This window comes from Xyrauchen texanus, chromosome 14 (assembly GCF_025860055.1).
Source record: "Xyrauchen texanus isolate HMW12.3.18 chromosome 14, RBS_HiC_50CHRs, whole genome shotgun sequence".
Lineage (NCBI taxonomy): Eukaryota > Metazoa > Chordata > Actinopteri > Cypriniformes > Catostomidae > Xyrauchen > Xyrauchen texanus.
In genome coordinates this window covers 45,048,931-45,072,602 of record NC_068289.1, presented here as the reverse complement: position 1 = coordinate 45,072,602, position 23,672 = coordinate 45,048,931, and the positions used below count along the sequence as shown (strand labels likewise).

Here is a 23,672-nt window from a genome sequence, read left to right as displayed (position 1 = left end):
TATTGTTGTAATATCGAATCAGGAGGTCTGTGGCAATTCCCAGCCTTACTATATCACTTCACAATACAAACCAATGTGCAAACCAAAGGTGACAAAGGCAAAAAACAAACAAACAAACAAACAAAAAACTTTTAGGTGAGAAAAACCTTGGGAGGAACCAGACTCAGCTGTGGGAAAGGTACACATTACAGTAACTTTACATTTGCCAAATATATTCAAGCTACCTCATACAGTATGTGTAATACTAGTCGTGTTTTACTGAATAAGTCCTAATTTTATACATTGTACAATATCAACAATAAACAAAAATCTCCAAGGATGTTTGAATTGTTATTGCAAGATTTACTAGACTAGAAATCAATATAAAATTACAAAATCCAAACAGCCAAACCAAAACACTGCAAGACTGTTTTGAATTCATTGACCAAATTCATCATCACGCACATCCCTTTATTAGGCTTGACAGTCTCATTAGTATTACATTCACAAACTTGCTGACCCACAAGTCAAGATTAAACCACTCGTACAGTGAACACAACTGTATCGCATTTAAATGTATCCCTCCCTTGCCACCAGTCAACCTCAGTGCTGATGAAAGAGTATGAAACAAGAATCACTTACATTCCTTTAAACCTTATCCACATCTTCTCCGTCTGCTCACACTTTGAGTTCTTCAAGGAGTTCTCCAATCCATCCGTATCGTTGACCAGAGAATCCATGGTTTGCATGTCTGCACGTGTGTGTGGAGTGCTCTAAGACGCAGAGGAATATGCAGGTATGCAGTTCAGCATGTGTAGTGCAAATCTCCAGGTTTTCAAATCATCTCTGGCAGCTCGAGCTGTACACGTCTCCCAGAGGGTCCTGCGCTCACCTCCAGAGTGCATCAGCCCGCTAGAGTGAGTGTCAGCACACAGACCTGTCTCTCTGCTTCGAACTGAGAGAACGCGGTCACACACGTCACACAAATCTCTCTCTCTCTCTTTCTCTCTCACTCTCGTTCTGAAAGGAATCTGAACATATTCCAACTACCTCATTCTCTCCCTCACTGCTTAAATTGTGTACATACTCATCCATTCACCCTCTTATTCTCTCTCTATTCTCAGCCTTTCAATCAATCTGTGATGTAGGCAGTACCGTCTCCTCTTCACATTTTGAATCTCGCGCAGGAGGTAGGTATTTAAACCTCTTTGAATACACATACACACACCTTCACGACCGCCACTTGAAAGCAACGGGTACCTGTGTGCATCACAAGTTTCACCCTTTGGATGGAATCCGCAGGCTGCAGATGGAACAACGCAGGCAGATCGTTGGTTTCCCAGCTGCTCCCCCCCTCCTCTTCGCTCCAGATGCAGAAAAGCAGCTCTCCGAAAGGGAGAGAGAGCAGACACAATCACATTCTTGCCAGCATCATTACACTGCCCAGCAGGGGCCAAGAATTACCTGCCATCCAACAGCACATGTCCGCTTTAAGAAAACGTCCTTGTTTAGAGAAAGCAATGGTTGATGCCATTGCAAAGTTAAGTCTTTCTCCTCGGCATCCCTTTAGTGATGCGTATTGGGTGACTAAATAGCTCCTTGCTTCTTGTCCCAGGTTGGCGTGCTAATAAAATTAACCTGCGCGCCTGCATCATGCGCTCGACAGCCTGGTTTCATTGCGCTCTAATCCTCTCATTCCAATGTAGCTGCAAGACGCAGCGCACTGATAGAAATGTCATGATTGTTTGTGAAGTACAAAATGGTTGATAAGGAAGGCACACACTCGGAGAGCCAGTGAATGGTTTTCTCTGGAGAACGAATCCGCAAACATGCACCCGTCTTATCATTGGATTCCTGTATCAGACAAATCTCATCTGTGTAAATAAGATGGAAATGGAGAAGAGGATTGTGGGATTGTTTTGGTTCTGTTGCAGCCCGTCATGGCTGATTTTCTTTTATTAATGGGAAGAGCACATCATCTGCTGCCTACGGGGCATTCGAGGCATGAATAGACTGAATTCTAATAGTCGCATCGTAGGGGTTAGTGGTCTGTTGGATTACACTTTATAATGTAAAATATCTTAATCATTGCTTCATTAACATAGGAACAAAACTGTACATTTTTATTTATATTATATTATATTTTAATACAGAAGAAAATTGAAATTGCCTGTGAGATTACACAGTAAAATCAAGTTTAATAGTATTTAATCCCAAAGTGTTGAATTTATAATCTGCAGTGTTTATGAGTACTCTTTTTTTTTAGCGTAGTTAAGCACTGAAATGAAAAAAAAAAAGAAAGAACCAAACTGTCTTGACTCCACCCCTCAATGACTGCTTGCCTTGTAAGACGACGCCGCCATTTTGTATTCATGCGACGGAAGGTAAATTGAATATATTTTCTCTCTCTAAAATTAGATGCAAAATACAGTTGCATTAACTTAAAAGTAAGAAATATAAATGGTGTTGAACATCTTGAAGCTGCCAAATTTTGGTGTTTTTCAACTCAGATTAGAGAATTTGTCAAATGGCTATTGCATAAAGCATAAGTGTGACATTACTTTGTGTCAATGCATTACAAATGGTAAAAGTAGCACTGTCAACCATTCACACATTAACATTTGAGTTTTACATTTACATTTATGCATTTGGCAGACACTTTTATCCAAAGTGACTTACAGAGCACTTATTACAGGGACAATCCCCCCCGGAGCAACCTGGTGTTAAGTGTCTTACTCAAGGACACAATGGTGGTGGCTGTGGGGTTAGAACCAGCAACCATCTGATTAACAGCCCTGTGCTTTAGCCACTACACCACCACCACTCCAATGCGTTTTTGTGACACATTTAACAAATTAGACATTAAAATGCAGTGCTTGTGCTCTGACTGGGGTGGTGAAGTGTAGAACACCGTGTAGTATTATACATGCAGAAGAATTTAAATGACATGATTTGAATCAAGGTATTTTTAACCTTTGAAATCCTGGAATTCTTCACTGCCATAAATTAAATGGCCCAGACATCATCATTGGTCATAAAGGCCCCTCAGCCTGACCTTCTGAACTTCCACACAGCGTTAAAGCAGACTTTTCCTTGAAAGGTTTCCAAAAGACCATCAGATTTGCACATCTCGAATAGTAAGACATTTCATATTAATCCAGGAACATTTTACACAGTCACAGTATTTTACCGATTTAGCCTTCTAAAATGTACAGAATGCAATTAAATCCATGACCTAGTCTTGCTAGGTAATTTTCTTTATAAAAAAATAAAAGATTTTCTTTGAACTGTGGTAACTTGTATAACTGACAAATTAATGATTATAGCCTGATGTACCTCTTTAAAATGTGTGTAATGTATAACCAAGGAATTATCCGGTAAGATTTGTAACCAGGGATTGTCATGTTTTGTTACCTACAGGTATAATATCCATAAAACAAATTTCATGTTTAGTATGCAAGCGTTTGTTGGCGTATGCAGAGAAAGCTGATGACAATGAATATCATGTCTCTTGTACCATTCTCAAGATAAAAGTTCATGATTAAATATGCACTATTTTTAATCTGAAACAAAGGACCATAAATCATAAGTCGGCAAAGACAGCTCAGTTGACCATGTGACTCTGAAAAGTCACTTCTGAGTGGCGCTGGACACTTTTGTGCATGTGGCCGATTTCAGTTCAAATGTTTCCAAACAGGAAGAACTCTTCCTCTCTTCTCTTCGGTTGTTTCTCTCACTCTGCTGACTGCTCAACCTTCGCTCTGACTCTTCCCTCGTGGTCTTCTCTTGATCTCGTCTGAACCAGGTCCATGCCATGTGAGGTCCAAGGAAGCCAACCTCCTCATTCATACAGACAATAACTATACAATCTTACAGAGGTCCAAAACATCGACGGATTGAACCTTTGACCAAGAGCCAAGAACCAAGCAACACAAATAACGTAAGGAAACACCACTACACGCAAGTACATCTCCAACATTGTGCTCAAAGTGCTGGTGTATTAATTAAATAATTTGGGTAATCTGATAGCAAATCGATGTAAACTCAAAGAAGGATAAATGGTTCTTAAGGCATTGTCAACAGACTCCAAAAAGTTCATTTTCACTGTATTGATAATTTATTTCACATTCTGTCATTCTTTTCACCAACCTGTCTCGTATATACACTCACCTAAAGGATTATTAGGAACACCATACTAATACTGTGTTTGACCCCCTTTCGCCTTCAGAACTGCCTTGATTCTACGTGGCATTGATTCAACAAGGTGCTAAAGCATTCTTTAGAAATGTTGGCCCATATTGATAGGATAGCATCTTGCAGTTGATGGAGATTTGTGGGATGCACATCCAGGGCACCAAGCTCCCGTTCCACCACATCCCAAAGATGCTCTATTGGGTTGAGATCTGGTGACTGTGGGGGCCATTTTAGTACAGTGAACTCATTGTCATGTTCAAGAAACCAATTTGAAATGATTCGAGCTTTGTGACATGGTGCATTATCCTGCTGGAAGTAGCCATCAGAGGATGGGTACATGGTGGCCATAAAGGGATGGACATGGTCAGAAACAATGCTCAGGTAGGCCGTGGCATTTAAACGATGCCCAATTGGCACTAAGGTGCCTAAAGTGTGCCAAGAAAACATCCCCCACACCATTACACCACCACCACCAGCCTGCACAGTGGTAACAAGGCATGATGGATCCATGTTCTCATTCTGTTTACGCCAAATTCTGACTCTACCATCTGAATGTCTCAACAGAAATCGAGACTCATCAGACCAGGCAACATTTTTCCAGTCTTCAACTGTCCAATTTTGGTGAGCTCTTGCAAATTGTAGCCTTTTTTTCCTATTTGTAGTGGAGATGAGTGGTACCCGGTGGGGTCTTCTGCTGTTGTAGCCCATCCGCCTCAAGGTTGTGCGTGTTGTGGCTTCACAAATGCTTTGCTGCATACCTCGGTTGTAACGAGTGGTTATTTCAGGCAAAGTTGCTCTTCTATCAGCTTGAATCAGTCGGCCCATTCTCCTCTGACCTCTAGCATCAACAAGGCATTTTCGCCCACAGGACTGCCTCATACTGGATGTTTTTCCTTTTCACACCATTCTTTGTAAACCCTAGAAATGGTTGTGCGTGAAAATCCCAGTAACTGAGCAGATTGTGAAATACTCAGACCGGCCCGCCTGGCACCAACAACCATGCCACTCTCAAAATTGCTTAAATCACCTTTCTTTCCCATTCTGACATTCAGTTTGGAGTTCAGGAGATTGTCTTGACCAGGACCACACCCCTAAATGCATTGAAGCAACTGCCATGTGATTGGTTGATTAGATAATTGCATTAATGAGAAATTGAACAGGTGTTCCTAATAATCCTTTAGGTGAGTGTATGTATTAGATTAGATTCATGTTTAGAATAGCAATAAAGTTTGTCTGTATTCAAAGATGATTGACTGTGGTATATTTTCATTAATAATCTCATCCCTGTTTCTAAAAGATTTAGCTTCAAAGCTGTACCTAAATACGTGTGATATTATTTTCAATAAGCCATGTGAATAATATCCCACCAATAAGTAAATTAATCATAATTCACTTATTAAAGCTAATTCCTTACAGTACAAATTGTGAGTGGATACATTGAATTATGATTTTAATGTTGGAGAATAATCTAGTTATTTGTCATTTATCTAATTTATAATGGCTGTCAAACGTGACTAATTCCATTATACAATTCATTACCTAATAATGTACAATAAGGACAGTTTAATTTAGTTCATATCTCACATATTACGAGACCCTAAATTCCCTTCTAAATTTAGCATACAAAATATCCTTACATATAATGGTGTGAGAATGAGGGCACTTTAATGATCCCTTCTAAATGTTGCATACCAAATACCCTACATCTGAATTAAATTCATGATAATGGAACGTATTAAGTTTTGAATTTGAAAAATAAGTCTATTTAGATCAGTATTATTAGAGTTTATGATTCATCATTTGATTGTCAATCAACCAACTTCCACATAAATTTGTTCAGTAATCATGCAAGCAGGTTGCGTTAACACATGCTGAAATCTGAAATACAGCTCGGAAAAACACCATTCAATCCCCCAAAGATATGCAATGCATATTTTCCTTTGCGCGTTGCATGACTTTTGCACTGAATATCATCTCATGTCTGTCATGTCATCATACCCGTGTCCTTAACACAGCCCTGCTACCATCGAGTTTTTCTCATATAAGAATTACGTTCATGCAAACATCGTGAAAGTGTGTTGAAGCTAAACTGTAAACTTCCAATAATATGTCTCGGTTATGTATGTAACCTCGGTTCCCTGGGATGAAAGGAACGAGACATTGCATTTATTAATGCATATGGGGAAGGGGAGTGCATCCACACGACTTAGTTGAACACTCTCTACAATAACCCCAATATTCTAATATTGCCTATGGTGTTTGAGCCCCACCCGTTTTGGCGCAAAGCTGTCTGATATAAAACAGGTGCACAAACATCATTTCCTCAGAATTTCTGACTGGTGCTCGACACTGGGGCTGAGAGCTGGGCCCGGGTTGAGGAGGAGCTGTGTGTTTCTTAGGTGCCGCAGGAGGACGCCCTCGGCGGGAGGTGCTGCGGGGCATGATGTGAGAAATGGCCTCCATCTGCTTTTTCACTGCTGAGAACTGCTGGGCAAAGTCCTCAATGGTGTCACCGAAAAGGCCGAACTGGGAGACAGGTGCGTCGCAGAAGCGTGATTTGTCCACTTCGTGGATCTTGACCATGTTCAGCCACAGATGACGTTCCTAAACCACAAGAGTGGCCATCGCCTGCCCGAGTGAGCGCGCTGTGACATTTGTGGCCCTGAGGGCAAGGGCGGTCGCTGAGAGCAGTTCCTGCAGCATGTCCGGATCAGGACAACCCAAGTGCAGATCTTTAATAGCCTTGGCCTGGTGGACTTGCAGGAGGACCATGGCATGCAGGGCGGAAGCGGCCAGTGGAGGTCAGTGAAGACGTCATCCTACAGGCCATGGAGGGGAGCACAGGGCGACCCCGCCAGGTAGCGGCGTTCTCGGGGCACAGGTGAATTGCAACTGCTCTGTCCACCTGGGGGACTGCCGTGTACCCGTGGGCCGCTCCGCCGTCGAGGGTAGTGAGAGTGGATGAGCGAGAGGCACGGTGACAGATGGAGAAGGGTGTCCTCCACGAACTCGTCAGCTCATCATGCACTTCCGGGAAGAAAGTAACTGGGGGGAGGGCGCGGGTTTGAGCGGCGCGCAGACCCGAGGAACCAATCATCCAGCCGCGAAGGCTGTGGGGAGGATGGAGGGCCCCACGCTGACGGCGGCCCGGGCAAACATGTCGGACATCTGGGTGTCAGTCTCAGACTGGGCGTGTTGCCCCGCGTGAGACGCCAGACCACTCTCCGATGCAGCGGCGAGCTCATCTGGCTCGGGGGGCTCAAGAGGATAGGCAGGCTGGCCGTGAGTCGAGCCGCCATTGCCTCGAGCCAGGATGGAAGTCAACGAGCGTGTCGGGGCGGGTGGTTCGCGGGGACGTACCCGGCGAAACCACGCCTGCTGCCATCCCTAAATCGCCACCATCGGCAGCCGGGTTGTCCTCAATCCCGTGGGAAGAAGGATCGACGCGGGGGGCAGCTGGAGTGGTGTTCCTTCTGAGGAAGGAAAGCCGCGACTGCAACGTTGCCATGGTCATGTTCTCGCAGTGAGAACATGAGCCATCCACAAACGCTGCAACGGTGTGATTGCTGCCCTGACAGCGTCTGTGGCCATCAGGAGTGGAGAACACTCTACCGTATCCAGGAACTACACAGGGGCGGAAGGGCATCATTATAAAGACACGTCCTGAAAAGGACGTTCAAAGCCAGCTGTGTGTATGCTCTTTTAGAGAAAATAACTCTTTTAGAGAAATAACTCTTTTAACTGCGCTGTCGAAGCGCCAGGAGCAAAGCTGCACTGCCGTACAGAGAAGGAGAAAGCCACTGATATGAGCCGTAGATCCAACAGCAATCGCTCAGAGATGGGAGGAATCGGCTCCAAAGAAAATTTCTGAATGAAACAGACGCATTTCCCTCCCTTTATGCACGTATGTCTGGGGCTGGACATGCAAATTCTGTCTGCCAATTTTTCATTGGCCTTTTCTCATAAATCAGAGATGCAAAAGGCTCTCAAGAGAGATCCCTAGTGTCGCTTCTTCGACACAACGTCGAAGTGAGCGACAGACGGGGAAATATTATTCTATATGCAGTACAAATTTTAAAACGTGACTTTGAAAAATGAAAATATTAACTGAATGACCACACAATCATGTTAACAGAATGGTTCCTGAGAGGGATATGGTGTTGTTGATTATACTATGTACCCTTTTGCAGCTGGTCCAAACAATCCTGCAGACTAAATCTGGTGGGATGCAATCATCAGGGAATACAACAAAACCAAAAGCTTAACTGACAGCACCAGGAGAAAGATGATTAAGATTCATACTACAGATATGTCTGAAAAGAAAAGGTACTACTTATTTCAAGTATTCTGTATTCTATATCCTGGAGTCCCATGGTCATGTAAAACCTAAAAACTATCTGAATTTTTTTTAGATTTCCAGGCCTGAAAAAAAAACAAAAAAAACATCAAAGTTATTAAAGGAATAGTTCATCCAAAAATGAAAATGATCTCATTATCCACTTACCCTGATGCCATCCTAGATATGTATGACTGTCTTTCTTCAGCAGAACACACAAAGATTTTTAGAAAAAGATAGAGCTTTGACAGTTCCTTATAATGCAAGTGCACGGGTGCCAGCACTTTCACAGTCCAAAAGTCACATTTAGGTAGCATAAAAGTAATCCATGTGGCTCCAGTCGATCAATTAATGTCTTCTGAAGCAAATCGATAGGTTTATGAAAGTAACAAGTTAATTCAAATGTTTTTAACTTTAAATCGGCACTTCCGTCCAGGGCTCTGATGCTGTCTGAAATGGCCGAACTCTCACGTGACATTTGTTCTTCCGTTGTAAATAAGTGGCAATTCCGAATTCTCATGTGAACTCATCGACGCGCTTATGTCACGCAACAACTATGTGATGCGTTAACTGCTGGAAGTTAATAATGTTTTAATTAGTGATTCATTTTTTACAAAAATGTATCGATATGCTTCAAAAGACGTTAATTGATCAACTGGAGTTGCATGGATTATTTTTATGCAGCCTAAATGTGACTTTTGGCCGTCAAAGTGTTGGCACCCGTGTATATCATTTATAAGTACCTGACAGAGCTCTATCTTCCAAAAATCTTCATTTGGGTTGTGCTGAAGAAAGTAAGTCATACACATCTGTAATGGCATCAGAGTAAGTGAATAATGAGAGAATTTTCATTTTTGGATAAACTATTCCTTTAAAATCTTAACTGAGAGATGTGACAATATCTATAATAAATATACATTTTGTATTTAATTTTTGTACTTTTTGTTTGTTATGTTGAGCAAAGATGTATTTAATTTATTTATTTAGTTTTTTTAATCCCTAGTAATCACAAATTACTAGAAGTCAAGGAAATTCATTGGTCAAAATATGTGGGAACCCTGTATATCAAAGAATCTTGCAGACATGCTTAAATTCATATTCCAGTGTTGATCCATTTCATTTTAACGCATAAGAGAAATGTATGCCCAAGGAATTGTAGCCCTGTTTCCATATCTTGTGGATCCCTACACAAAGAATGGATATGTAAGTGAAATTATTTTTTGTTATAATATAGTAATGGCGTATTTGGTGAATTTTGCATTACTGAAAAAATTATTGTTTTCCAAAGGAACATTATTATGACCTGTCATAAGTAGGTCATAACAATGGTTGCTTGACAAGAACATTCAGAGGAAAAGTGTACCATCAGAGAACCGTAGATGTTCCTCCCAGTCTTTTAGTGGTGGCCCAACTGCGGAGAGAGAGGCTTCATCCAGAGGTTACTCTGACAGAAGAACAGTGTAGGGAAGCTGTTTCCCTAATGAAACATACATCAGAGTTGGACACAGTAAAGGTCAAAATGAGAGAGACATTTCAGTACTGTCGCAAGATGATTCATGACCCATGCAGATGCACTGATGTGCAGAATTAATTTATATGTTTCTTGGATATTAAAGTCCTGATAAAACAACATATTAATTGGGTGATAAATATGATAAGAGAATTTTCATTTTTGGATGAAGTATTCCTTTTATCACCGGTTAGGGTTAAAGGAATATTCCGTGTTTAATGCAAGTTAAGATTAATTTACAGCATTTGTGGCATAATGTTGATAACCATAAAAATAACATCAACATATTATTTACATATATAACATATACTCTTTTTCTAAACAAATACATTTTTGATTGCTTAAAGACAGAAATGTGAATGTTGTAATTTTACAAAAGGTCTTACATATATGTTTCTGTTAAAACTCAGGTTATTCCAGCTGTAACGTTGTTGAAATAATTTTTATGTTTGTTGTAGGGTGTTGTATAATGTTATATCATCGTGAAAAAAAAACTTCACAGAAATTTTGTCAATTGACAAACATATTGTTTATGCCTGGTTATACTTTTGGCCCCATTCACTTCCATTGTACATGTCTCATTGTAACCTAGATGTTTGCTTGTATAAAAGAACAAAGAGTACATTTTGTGGGAAATAACAATTCCACAATTGCTGTTGATTTTGCTCAACTTCTATCAAACCTGGAATATTCCCTTTGAAGTAAATGGACTCTCACACAAGTGTTTGTCTGCTTTGATGGTTTATACAGACTGAGCTGGATTTTGTTTTGATTTTTGGTGAGAAGACATCAGCTAAATTCTAGGAAAGGTGGCCAACTACATGCAGAATCAGCTGTGAAGGAGGATGAAATGGATGATGCAGGTGAGACTAGTGGAGTTCATAATAAGATTATGTAGACATGTCTGCAGTTGACATATCTGTTATTTAGGATGGGTGTAAGGGGGCTCCACCTATTGGTCCAATGGCGGCTTCCAACAGCATGGATGAAGGTCTCCTGCGTGTTCTGTCTTATCGTGCGCGTTCAGTTTAAGTTATTTCATTCCAATTACATAACTATATTATTCATTTTAAGATCCTCGTTTATTTTATCTGACTCCAATTATAAAATGTTTCTAAGGATATATTAATGTTCTAATCTTAGTTATTATTATCAAATTTGATTTTACATTGAATCATCATATTTAACTCTATTTTATATTGTGCTCGTTCATTCGGATTCCTGTCGCTTAGAGAGTCTCGCGTCAATTTACTCAATTTAGTAATTGACTAAATACTAATTAGATGGCTGCTCCTGCTTGCCCTTTCATCTGCAAGTACTTTGTTTAGTCCCCTTAGATAGTAAATACTTAATTAGAGTAACATTTCTACCAAGAGGTCATGACCACTAAATTTACAAAGATAGACCAACATACCCAAGTTAAAGTAGTTTTATATGATCATGCCATAGTTTCCTATGTACACTTAGCTAGAAAATATTACAATAACCAGAGGTTTAGACTTCACCCTATTTAGGCTTGGTCGACACTAAACGTAAATTCCCTATCGAGCCTGTACACCCTAAGTACACTAGAAATAATGCCTATTAGTTAGTGGGAGCTCTAAAGTCTCAGTCGGTGTGCCCCATGCTCCACTCAAAACCGGCTTTAGTCCGCTGCTAATCTGGTCGAAGATCAGTGAGAGCACTGACCGGACTGTGCATCTCTGCGGGTCTTCTGATCGGGAAGAGCACGAGTTTGCGAACAGATGCCATTTTAGGGCGTAAAGCTGCCTGGTAGAGGGAGCTCTGGCTTGGTTGATCGTGTCTACGACAGCTGGTCTGTCTCAGGAACACTTGGGAGCCTTCCGGGTCCTCGAATAAGTTTGAGAGCTTCCTGTGGGGCGCTCTACACAGGGGCTGAGAGCTGGGCCCAGGTTGAGGCGGAGTTGCCGGTTGTCTTTCAGCCGCAGGGGGACGCCCTTGGCGAGCAGACGGGGCTCAGCTTGAGTTGGAGCGGTGCCGAGGCATGATGTGATGAATCACCTCCATCTGATTCTTCAAGTTCTCGCAGTGAGAACAAGAGCCATCCACAAACACTGCCTCGGTTTGATCGTGGCCAAGACACGAGAGGCAGCGTCTATGACCGTCAGAAGCGGAGAGATATCTGCCACATCCAGGAACTACACAAATGCGGAAAAGACATTCAACGCCGATGTGTAATGCTCTTTTAGAGAAAATATTCTTAGAGGTTACTGCTCTTTTAAAAGCGCTGTCGAAGAGGCCCAGTGGCACAGACTGACGTGCAGAGAAGAGAAAAGCCGCTGGTAACGCGCCATAAGATCCAACAGCAAAGCTCTGCAGAGGTGAGTGGAACAGTCAAAGTGAAAATGTCAGCTTGCTGAACACACAACCGCTCGGCTCTGAAGAAAAGATCAGAATGAGCAGCCGTATTGCGCACTCATTTATACCTGTATGTCCGGGGGAGGGGCATGCAAATTCTGTTTGCCCATTTTTCAGGCAACCGAGGCTCTCAAGAGAGACCCCTAGTCTCACTACAATCAACACAACGTCGAGTGAGTGACAGAAGGGGAACTATTTGTTTTGATGATCATCTTTATGCCTACAGAATTGATCAAACCATTTGATTTGCAGATTTCCTATGGGTCTGATCATTTATTTTGGTTTGTTGTAACCTACTGCAATCTTGTTCAAATCTAGGGGTCATATTTGTTCATGACTGGGCAAATTTGATCATTTTATGTTTTTTATTAATTATTTTATATTTTTGAGCAACACCTCGTGAATGTGACTAACTGGTTGACCTCTACACATCTAGCATGTTTTTTAAAGTAACCACTTTGCCCATTTGTAAAATAAGCATTTGAATTTTTACATCTGATTTGGTCATCTACATTAACACCCTATAACAGTGAAAAAATAAATTTTGCTCTGAAAAGAATACTTTCTTAACAGCTATAGAGTAAGCCAAAATGAATAAAAACAACACCAGAGGTGTTAAATGCCCCATAGTGTAAACTTGTATAACAATAGTAAGTGTAACACTTTACCCTCTCACTTAAAGGTACTGTATTAACACTGTAAGCAGTGTACCTTTTAATCTCAATAGAGAGGGACCATATAAGCTCCTAAGTAGTGTTAAAATTAACTCTTTAAGTGTTAATGTAACACTGCTTATTTTACTGTGTAGTATATTTCTTGGGATCTGTATCTGAAATATTATTTCTGGGCTCTGATAACTCCAAGGGGCAATATCACTAAACAGCTGCGCCACTTCTGCACGCAGTATTTATCCTACATCATATTAACGAAGCACCCACAATCCACTTTAACCAGACACCAAATGTGCTGAAACAGCATTGCACTTCAATAAAAGTTAGTTCATCTAAAACTGAAAATTCTGTCATTTTTCATATGTAATGATGATGCAAAAACAACACAAACAGTGTGTGCAAAAAACAACAATATCAGCGAGTACAATTCCCCCAAGTCCTGTATTCATATCACATGGTTTTAGAAAGTAGCTTTATAAAACGATTTATGATTTATTAATTTTTTAATAAATGAAAATATAAGCTAACATCTTAGGTTATTCTTAATTTTTGTCCTTTTAATGAGATATTACATTAGTGTGCATTTGTTGACACAGTCTGGAAAGGTAATGAGCAGTTGATTTACCCCATTTGTCTCATAAACCATTAACTATTTTAATAAATGGAAACCCATATAATTGTATAGTATGCTTACACTAAAATAAATGAAGTAAATAAAAAAGTATTCAAATTCACTTTCAGTACTAACTTGGTGATAGATGAAAGCATTGCCATGGCAACACACACTTTCGTACAAATGCCTTTGGAGGGAACGATTACGGCTGTAAAATAATGGCTTGAAGGTCTCAGACAAGACAGACAGACAGACAAAAAGAGACAGAGAGAAATGAGCAACAACAAAAAATACAAAGAAGAGTTCTGGGTTATCTATGGCAGTCCACTTATAATGTATGTATGATTATTGTGTATGATTGTCACAATGATTATGGTGATTATCGACTATAATAGAGCAAGAAGGTATAACACATAATACGAACAAGAAGGCACAGTTTGAGTCAAAGCACATGAGGGAACCGAGTAGCTTTAGTGCTAATCAGCAACAGAACGATCCGTGATGATGTGGCAAACACACTTCCAGAGCCTTCCAAAATGTTGTACCACAGCAATTCATGCAGTTAAATGGCTACACTGTGCACAGTAACTAAACACTGTTTCAAAACCCAGTGACATGTCTTATTGTCTACAGCATTAGGCAGCCGTCTTCTAAAGGCCAAAGTACACTGGTTTTCCACATGCCGGTACATCCCGCACAGTATGCATGATGCAAATTGCATCATCAGCACAGTCTGCAGCCCAGTTTTCTAGACATGTGGACAGTCCTAGTCTATGGGTGTCGTTGGCGCATGGGCCTACTGTACTAAGAGTATCACAAAGCAGTAATAGTTCGCAACTACCTCGCCCGCATGCGCTCGCTTTTAAAAGTCTATACTTTGAAAGGCTGAGCACTCGGCTGTGCGAAAGACGGAATGGCATGTGGAAAAAACAAAGTATACCTGAACCTTTCAGCAACATCCTAACTGAAATGGAACCTAATAAGTGACTGATTTAAAATGATCTAAATAGGAAGCAACTCCATGCGTCATACAAACAGCGCTCCGCACGCAAAGCACAAAAGAGACAGGACTCACAATTGATTTCAGTCAAGTTTGCCATTAACATATTGCTAAGATAACAAATAACAACACTTAAAGGCTAGTTCAGACTACATTGATTGATCTATTTATATTTTTGATATAATTAATGACATTTACATTTACGGAGCCCTTATTACAGGGACAATCCCCCCGGAGCAACCTGGAGGCTGTGGGGATCGATCTGACAACCTTCTGCTTACCAGTTCAGTGCTTTAGCCCACTACACCACCACTCTCTCCCTTTTTCACTTTTCACTGAGCTTGTTGCAGTGCAATAAGGCAGGGGTCGGCAACCTTTTTGAGATGAAGTGCCATTTTTTACTTTCCTTGTAAATCAATGTGCCAACTATGGAACCCCTTAAAGAACAAGGCGGGGATTTTTTGGAAGCCCTCGCAATAATTTTGTGTGCCCTCACAATAAATTTACCATGGTTTTACAAAAGTAATCATATTTTAAACAAAAATATCCTTTGCAAAACCATAGTGATAAAACAGGAAAATGAAAATGATGGTAATTAATATAATCATTTTGTGGTTATTGGGTTTTACTATACGAATACCATCCTTTAATTATGGTTACTGTAGTAAAACCATGACTTCACTATTTGCAACCATGCCAGTTCCATGTTTGTTTTGCTTTTTGTTTAGTTTTTAGTTTTTTTTCAGTTAAACCATGGTATTTATAGTAAACCATGGTAACTACAAAACGAACCATGGTTACTGCAGCCACGGTTACTACAATATTACTATAGTAAAAGCAGGCTTACTATATGGATATATTACAGTATTACTGTAGTAAAACCATGATTAATTGTCTCAAAACCAAAAACCACCAAAGAACATGGATTCTCATGGTTACAACAATATTACTATAGTAAAACTATGGTTTCAGCCAAAAATATGATTAATACAGTCATTGTTACTACAATATTACTATAGTAAAACAATGGTACATTTTAAAGAAGAGTCACCATCACTGTGGTTTAAGGAGCGTGTGTGTTGGGATGAAAATCTCTAATTGATAGCGGTATCTTCTAGTTTACATAAAATGTTGTTCTGAAAGCAAACAGCAACAAATAAAACAAGGGATTGTAAGCTGTCAACAGCTGCGCGATCAACACAAAGTGGATCTGTTTACTTGAACAATTCAAAGTGCTCGCAGCCTGAATTGATATGCACCTCATTTTATAAACAGCGAATAGTTTTTACACACTGCGCTCATCTGTTCGCAGTTTCGTCACACTTTAATAGCGTTTAGCTTCCCATTCAGCTCATAACTACAGAAAACACATTGCGTGATTATGTGATTACATACTACTCTTTCACTGTTGCTTGTGTGCCAGTGTCTGAGGAAGGATTACATGATACATGATTACCTGAATCAAGGGATTGTCTACCCAGTGAAGGATATATGCGATGCTGCCTTTGAATTTGTCCAAAAGAAGATAATTTAAATGCATCCTAATCATGCTGCCTACTTTTTTAGAACAGCATGTGTCTGGCGCACTATGATGCCCTAAAATCATTTTTACAACAGAAGCCATATCACTCTGTAGCTCAAGACCGGTTGCCCACTGAAGCTAAGCAGGGTTGAGCCTGGCCAGTACCTGGATTGGAGACCTCCTGGGGAAAAACTAAGGTTGCTACTGGAAGAGGTGTTAGGGAGGCCAGCAGGGGGTGCTCACCTTTCTGTCTTTGTGGGAAATGCCCTAGTATAGTGACGAGGACTCTATACTGTAAAGCCCAAAGGTTAAACTGAAGGGCCTGACTCTCTGTGGTCATTAAAAATTCCAGGGCACTACTTGTAAAAGAGTAGGGGTGTAACCCTGGTGTCCTGACCAAATTCTCCCCATTGGCCTTCTCAATTATGGCCTCCTAATAATCCCCATCCATAAATTGGCTCTATAACTCTACTCTCTCCTCACCACCAATAGCTGGTATGTGGTGAGCGTACTGATGCACTATGGCTGCTACTGCACACTGGTGGAGGTTGAGGAGAGTCCCCTGTTCACTGTGTAAAGCGCTTTGAGTGTAGTGTCCAAGAAGGTGCTATATAAATGCAACATTCATTCATTCTAAAAGGCTGCCAACATATGCAGATCACTAGGTTTTGGAACAGAGCCAATCCGTTCATGAATTCCAGTCACAAAAGTTTACTCCTCTCTCATTGAGGGCTTTGTGCTGTGACAGAGCCACTCATCTGATATGGGGGTGGGTGCGGGCCATGTGTCCATGCATGTAAACAGTCATCACTCAAGTGTGCAGCATTTAAAACTGAAATGTTAAACCCTCACATGGGCTTTCTGGTATACAAAATCAGGCTTTATCCCTGCCACTGACAGGATAATGGGGTGAATCCCATGAGAATCATAGGTTACACTTCACCACACGATCATAAGTAAGAAATAATCAATTGTTTTTTGCTTCAAGAAAATTAAGCCTATTATTATGAAGTTTTTGCATACATTTTCTCAACAATTAAGCTACAACTAAAATGATATTATGATAATGTATTCATTTATCATGGTAGTTGTAGCTTACTACCTTAAATATATTTAAAATTTTAAAATTGTACAATTACTTTATTAATATAAAAGAATTGCATTTAATGGCTTTAATTTAAAATAAATTGTGCTTTATTATAATACTGTAAAAATTGGTTTATTACAGAATGAAGCACCTATAAATACCTTTGAAAATAATAGGACTTACAAAAATACCATCATTCTTAAATGTTATAAAAATTATGGCACAACAACAACAAAAAAATCTTAATGATCCTTAAAACAGGCTTCCTTATTCTTCCTCTTCTTGTTCTTTTGTGATTAAATAAATTTAAGATGTGTTTACGTGGAATTCACTCAGTGACCCTGATTTGTCATTTACAAACATTTGGTTTTAATCCTGACAGCTCTCGGCTCATGGATGGACATGCAGCTTTGACGTCAAAGAACAATTATCATCAAGCAGGTTATTGTTATAATAGAGAGTGGGTGTTTCCTTTGGGTTTGAACTCTTAATAAAATTGAGTTTTAAGACCCAAAAGCTTAGACAATTTTTATCCCAAAAGCCAGAGAGCATGACATATGCTCTATAATACATTTCACACATGGGTGACACATTAAATACATGAGCGACTGTTTAATTTGAATAACATATAACAAGCTTGGCTTTTACTTACTTACGACAGCATAAAACTGAAAATTCACTGGACTTCGAACATGACAAATGTGACTTACAATTTTTTGTCCCAGCAAAATAAGTCTTGAAAAGATGTTCGAGAAGCTCTGCATGACAGCTTTCCTACATCGCAAATCCTGTTTTTGTGTGTGTGTGTGTGTGTGTGTGTGTGTGTGTGTGTGTGTGTGTGTGTTTCATATATATAAAAACTATACTAAATAACGAATCGGTTACTAACGTAACCTCGGTTCTCTCTAGATGAGGGAACGAGTATTGCGTAAGCTAGCTTACGCTACGGGAAAGATTCATCTTTTCTGAGATATTGAAGCCAAAAAATTATCCTTAATTTTGTATCCATTGTCAACGCAGTGCGGCAGCTGCAGACCTTGAGCGGGCTAGCTAGCGAGCTCATTGGTTGCTCTGCGGCAACTGCTGCAGCCTATAGATCGAGCTTGGGCTAACTCGCGATCCAATGAGAGGCGCCCGCGCCACTGCATCAAAGCCCGCCAAAAAGGGCGTGACTAGAGTGCATATAAGCGTAGTTCGTAGGCTGGAACCCTGGTTTTCATTGAATGAAGCTAAAAATCGCCGTGGCGCTGAAAGCACGGCCGAGTTACGCAATACTGCTCCTCATCTAGAGAGAACCGAGGTTACGTTAGTAACCGATTCGCTCTCTTACGAGGTTCTCTCAGATTATGTAAGCTAGCTTACGCTACGGAACCCTTTGTCAACGCCGCAGGCCAAGCATCCACTGCATGAGCCCCAGGGAATTAAGGGGACCCGGGAGCCCTTGTGAGTGGGGAATTAATATTTGGCCGGCAAGAGTGCGTGCCAGTGTGTGTGTAGTACATAAGCACATAGACAGAGCGGCGGTGCCGGTCTGTGTGGACTGTGTCCCATTAATGCAGCTCACCAGGGAGCTGTAGTGTATTAAACCGCTAGCAGTTTAGCCTGCAGAGCGGGTACTTCCAGATTGTAAAATCTGACAAAGGTGGAGGGGAAGCCCAGCCCGCTGCCACACATATGTCGTGAATGGAAATCCCGCTGGACCATGCCCACGAGGAGGCCATGCCTCTAGTGGAGTGAGCCTTAATGCCTAGCGGGCATGGTAGGTCTTTTGACGCCGACGCCGCAGCAATAGCGCCCACTATCCATCTGACAGTGTCTGTTTCGAGGCGGCGAGACCTTTGCGCGCTCCGAACTGAAACGAAAAGCTGCTCGGAGCTTCTGAAAGATGCGAGCGCGCAGTATACAATCTCAGTGCTCTGACTGGGCAAAGGAGATTGGCGTCGCGCTCGCTATCAGATGCTGGTAGCGCCGACAAGGAAATGATCTGTGCTCTGAAAGGAGTACCAACCACCTTGGGGACGTAGTCGTGTCTAGGCTTTAAAATGACCTTGGAGTCACTTGGTCCAAACTCAAGACACGCAGCGCTGACAGATAGCGCGTGAAGGTCTCCCACCCGCTTAACTGATGATAGGGCAGTTAGAAAAACGGTTTTAAATGAGAGGTGTTTCACATCCACGGATTGAAGCTGTTCGAAAGGGGGCTTTCATAGCTTCGAGAACTATAGAAAGGTCCCAGATAGGAACCGATGGGGGCGCGGAGGGTTCATCCTTCTAGCTCCCCTGAGGAAGCCGGATGACCAGCTCGCTTTTACCCTGTGACTGGCCGTGCAGGGGTTCAGCGTAACGCCGACGGCCGCCACGCATACACTTTGAGCGTGGATGGGGATCTGCTCTTATCCAGCAGCTCTTGTAAAAACACGAAGCAGCGGCGACACCCCACATGTCCGTGGGTCCAGGTCTCTGTCGGTGCACCATTTTGAAAACACAGACCATTTTGACGCATAGAGTCTTCTCGTGGAGGGGCTCTAGCGCGTATGATGGTGTTTATTACTCTTCTGGCAAAGCGACGGTAGTCGCTGATCACCCACACTGTAGCGCCCAGCTCTGGGTGGGGATGCCAGATCGCTCCGCGAGCTTGCGAGAGGAGATCTGCCTCACTGGATGGGCCACGGCGCTGTCAGTGACAGCTGCGTAAGCTCCAGGAACCATGTTTGATTCTCCCAGCTGGGCTATGAGGAGCACCGAGTGGCGCTGCTTCCTGATCCTCTGCATTACCTGTGGCAATAGCGTAGACGGAGGGAAGGCGTAAGCGGGCGGTTGGGCCAGTCCTGGGCCAGCTGCCCTCGCTGAGAAAAATATTGGGCAGTGAGAGTTCTCTTCTGACGCAAAGAGGTCTATCTCTGCTCTGCCGAATATGCGCCATAACGCCTGGACTGTTTGAGCGTGCAGGACCATTCCCCTGGGGAATATTGTCTCTGGACAGTCTGTCTGGGCCGCCGCTCAGGTGGCCTGGCACGCGCGTCGCCTCAGCGAGCGCAGGTGGCGCTGGGACCAACTCAGTATGCGTTTGGCCAGATGGAAGAGGTTCCTGGATCTGACACCGCCTGACGGTTTAGATAGGATACCACAGACCTGTTGTCCGAGCGGACCAGGACGCGGTGACCCTGAATGATCGGGAGGAAGCGACGAGCGCGCACTCGACCGCTATCATTTCCAGACAATTTATGTGAAGGAGCTTTTCCTGAACTGACCATAGGCCAAAAACCGAGAGCTCTCGCGAGACCGCGCTCCAACCCGTGTTGGACGCTGCCTGTCGAGATGACTTTTCGGCGAGATACAGCTCCCATCATCACTCCCCGCTGATACCACTCGGCCACTGTCCAGGGCTGCAGAGCTGAAATACAGGTCTGAGTCACTCTGATTGGCTGGCGCCTGTGGCCCAAGCCCGGCGAGACGCTGGTGTTTAGCCAATGCTGAAGCGGGCGATGCGCAGTAAACCCAGTTGAAGTACTGCTGCGCTGAGGCCATGTAGCCTAGCACTCTCTGAAACTTCTTCAGAGGTGTGAGGCTGTTCATCTGAAATGACGCTGCTAGTCGCTGCACACGGCGCGGCTGTGTAGATAAGCGAGCCGCCATTGCCACTGAGTCTAGTTCTATTCCAAGGAAGGAAATTGTCTGACTGGGCTGTAGTGAGCTCTTGGTCCAATTGACTGCAAGGCCCAAACTGTTCAGATGACTGAGGAGAACTGTCCTGTGAGACAGAAGCTCCGTATGTGATTGTGCCAAAATCAGCCAATCGCCCAAATAGTTCAGAATTCGCAAACCCTGACTCAGAGGGTGCGAGCCAGGCCCATGCACTTCGTGAAAGTACGGGTGCTAAGGACAGGCCGAACGGAAGGACGGTGTATTGATAAACCTGGCCGCCGGGCTAATCTCAAGAATGGCCTGTGACGGGATTTATCTGAATCTGAAAGTATGCATCTTTCAGATCGAGAGAAATAAACCAGTCCTCTGGCGCATTACGCGCGAGGAGTTTGCTGGTTGTAAGCATTTTGAACGGTCTTTTGCAAGCGCTTTGTTCAAAAACCCTGAGATCTAATATTGGTCTGAGGTCGCCGCCTTTCTTGGGGACAAGAAAATAACGGCTGTAAAACCCCGACTCGCCAGGGAGGCAGCACTCTCTATGGCCCTTTTGCACAGAAGGTTTGTTATTTCTGAACGAAGCATGCACGCTAAGCCTGCGTTCACAGTAGTTTCGAGCCGCCTGAAGCGTAGGAGGACGGCGATCGAACTGTAGTAAATAGCCCTGTTTTATTGTGCTTAACACCCATTCGGATATCCCTGGGATATCTTCCCACGCTTTGAAGCGTAATGTTAGAGGGTGAGTGGCCAAATCGCTTGATTGCCGCGACACAGCCGCTGAACAGAATGTGTGAGCGCGCTTACTGTGCTTATGCTGGACTGCTCGCAGACAGCATGGACAGGCTGTTCTGTGAGTGACTTCCGATTGAGGTGAATGGGGAAAGAGTCACGCCTGTTAAGTGATACGCAAGCATAGTCACGGGCACGGGACTTACATACAGAGAAGTGTTTGCTGGCCGTGTGACAGAGCCGGCAGAGAATGGGCGCCACGACGTATTCGCGGAGCGCATTTATTGACTCTAACACTCGAAAGTGGTTCGTGAACCGCTTTTGAGTGTGTTCTGATGGGGACACGGAACGTGTAATGCTTGTGTGTAGAGGTGAACACTGGATTGTGGGCACATTTTCTACACATAAGGCTGGTCGTGTGACAGAGCTGCCAGAGAATGGGCGCGCGACGGATGCGTGGGTGCGCTTATTAACCCTAACACTCGAGCGGTTCAGTAACCGCTTTATGTGAGTGTGCCGTGATATGGCCACGGATGTGTAATGCTTGTGTGTAGGGGTGAACACTGGATTGTGGGCACATTTTCTACACATAAGACATGTTTGCTCTCTGGTATGGACACGGATGTGTAATGCTTGTGTGTAGAGGTGAACACTGGGTTGTGGGCACATTTTCTACACATATGGCATGCTTGCTCTTTACCAGATTTATTTGGGTCGCCGAGAAAACAGCATTTGAGCGCAGGCAAGCGGGCGCTAACACCGCTTGTTGGCTGCTGAATCTACCACTGTAGTAGCCTGAAGGAAGGGGACTGACAGGGGGCGAAGCTTTGACGGTGGTCCGGCCGCAGCGGGACTGATCCGTCGTTTTGTCAACAAAGCTAGGAGGACTTCGGTTGTTCAGGTTTCGGCGAGGGCGAGCTCTGCATGCCCCAGTCCCAGGCAGAGAGCGCAGATGATGTGGCGGACTCCGGTGCTGAGAGGAGCGCGGCATGAGGCGCAAGTGGAGCGGCCAACACAGGCGGAAGTTGTTCTGCAGGCCTTAGACGGGAGCACTGGTTTAGACCGCCATCTCGCGGAGGGCGGGCAAAAGGTGTGCTGCTACCGCATCCTCGACCGGAGGGATGGAAGCGTATTGCGTATTGCGTGACCACTCCTCGCTGTCCGAAGCCATGATGGAACAGCCCTTATCCTCCGCTTCTTCGTCCGAGATGGCTGCAGAGCAGCCGCTCGGCGGCAACTGCGCGTCCCGGTGGGCGGGAGGGTGAAGGCGATGCTCGAGGGATGGGCTCCGGCGAGGCAATCGCTTCTACCACTGTTTCCGCAGCCTTTGAGAGCGGGCGCTTTTTCTGCGCTGCTGAACGGAAGGCGCGCGGCGGCTTCGGTCCTGAGCGCTCGAAGTCGAGCCCGCAGGGTCGACATCGGCAGCTCCTCGCAGAGATCGTGATCCGCCTGGGCGAGGGCGAGCTCTGCATGCCCCAGTCCCAGGCAGAGAGCGCAGATGATGTGGCGGACTCCGGTGCTGAGAGGAGCGCGCATGAGGCGCAAGTGGAGCGAGGCATCTTAAAAAAGACGCCAGTACTTTTTGTGAAGTTCTTTAAGAACTAGCTTGCTTTTAAAAGGATACGCCGCCGATGGCGTAGCTCGCAGGACGGCTGAAGGTGGCGAAGACGGCCGGCTTCTTCGAGCACTGTCCACGCTTGCTTGATGCCCCTCGAACGGCGACGCGGCTTCCAGTTCAGTGATGCAAAGAGCTTCGCTGAAGAGATGAAAATCAGGGTTCCAGCCTACTGAACCACGCTTATATGCACTCTAGTCACGCCCTTTTGGCGGGCTTTGATGCAGTGAGCGCCGGACGCTTCTCATTGGATGCGAGTTCCCCAAGCTCGTCTATAGGCTGCAGCAGTTGCCGCAGAGCAACCAATGAGCTCGCTAGCTAGCCCGCTCAAGGTCTGCAGCTGCCGCACTGCGTTGACAATGGATACAAAATTAAGGATAATTTTTGGCTTCAATA

The 23,672-nt window shown here is 43.5% G+C and overlaps 1 protein-coding gene across 1 annotated transcript in view; it reads right to left on the bottom strand.

Moving 5' to 3' along the window:
• The window catches only part of LOC127654810 (dual specificity calcium/calmodulin-dependent 3',5'-cyclic nucleotide phosphodiesterase 1A-like), a 74,459-nt gene extending 72,858 nt beyond the window's left edge, over positions 1-1,601 (bottom strand). The window contains exon 1 of the mRNA XM_052142260.1: positions 622-1,601. Coding sequence (XP_051998220.1) covers positions 622-728 — 107 coding nt within the window. The 5' untranslated portion in view covers positions 729-1,601. The remainder of the gene's footprint in view (positions 1-621) is intronic.
• Positions 1,602-23,672: the final 22,071 nt, after the last annotated feature.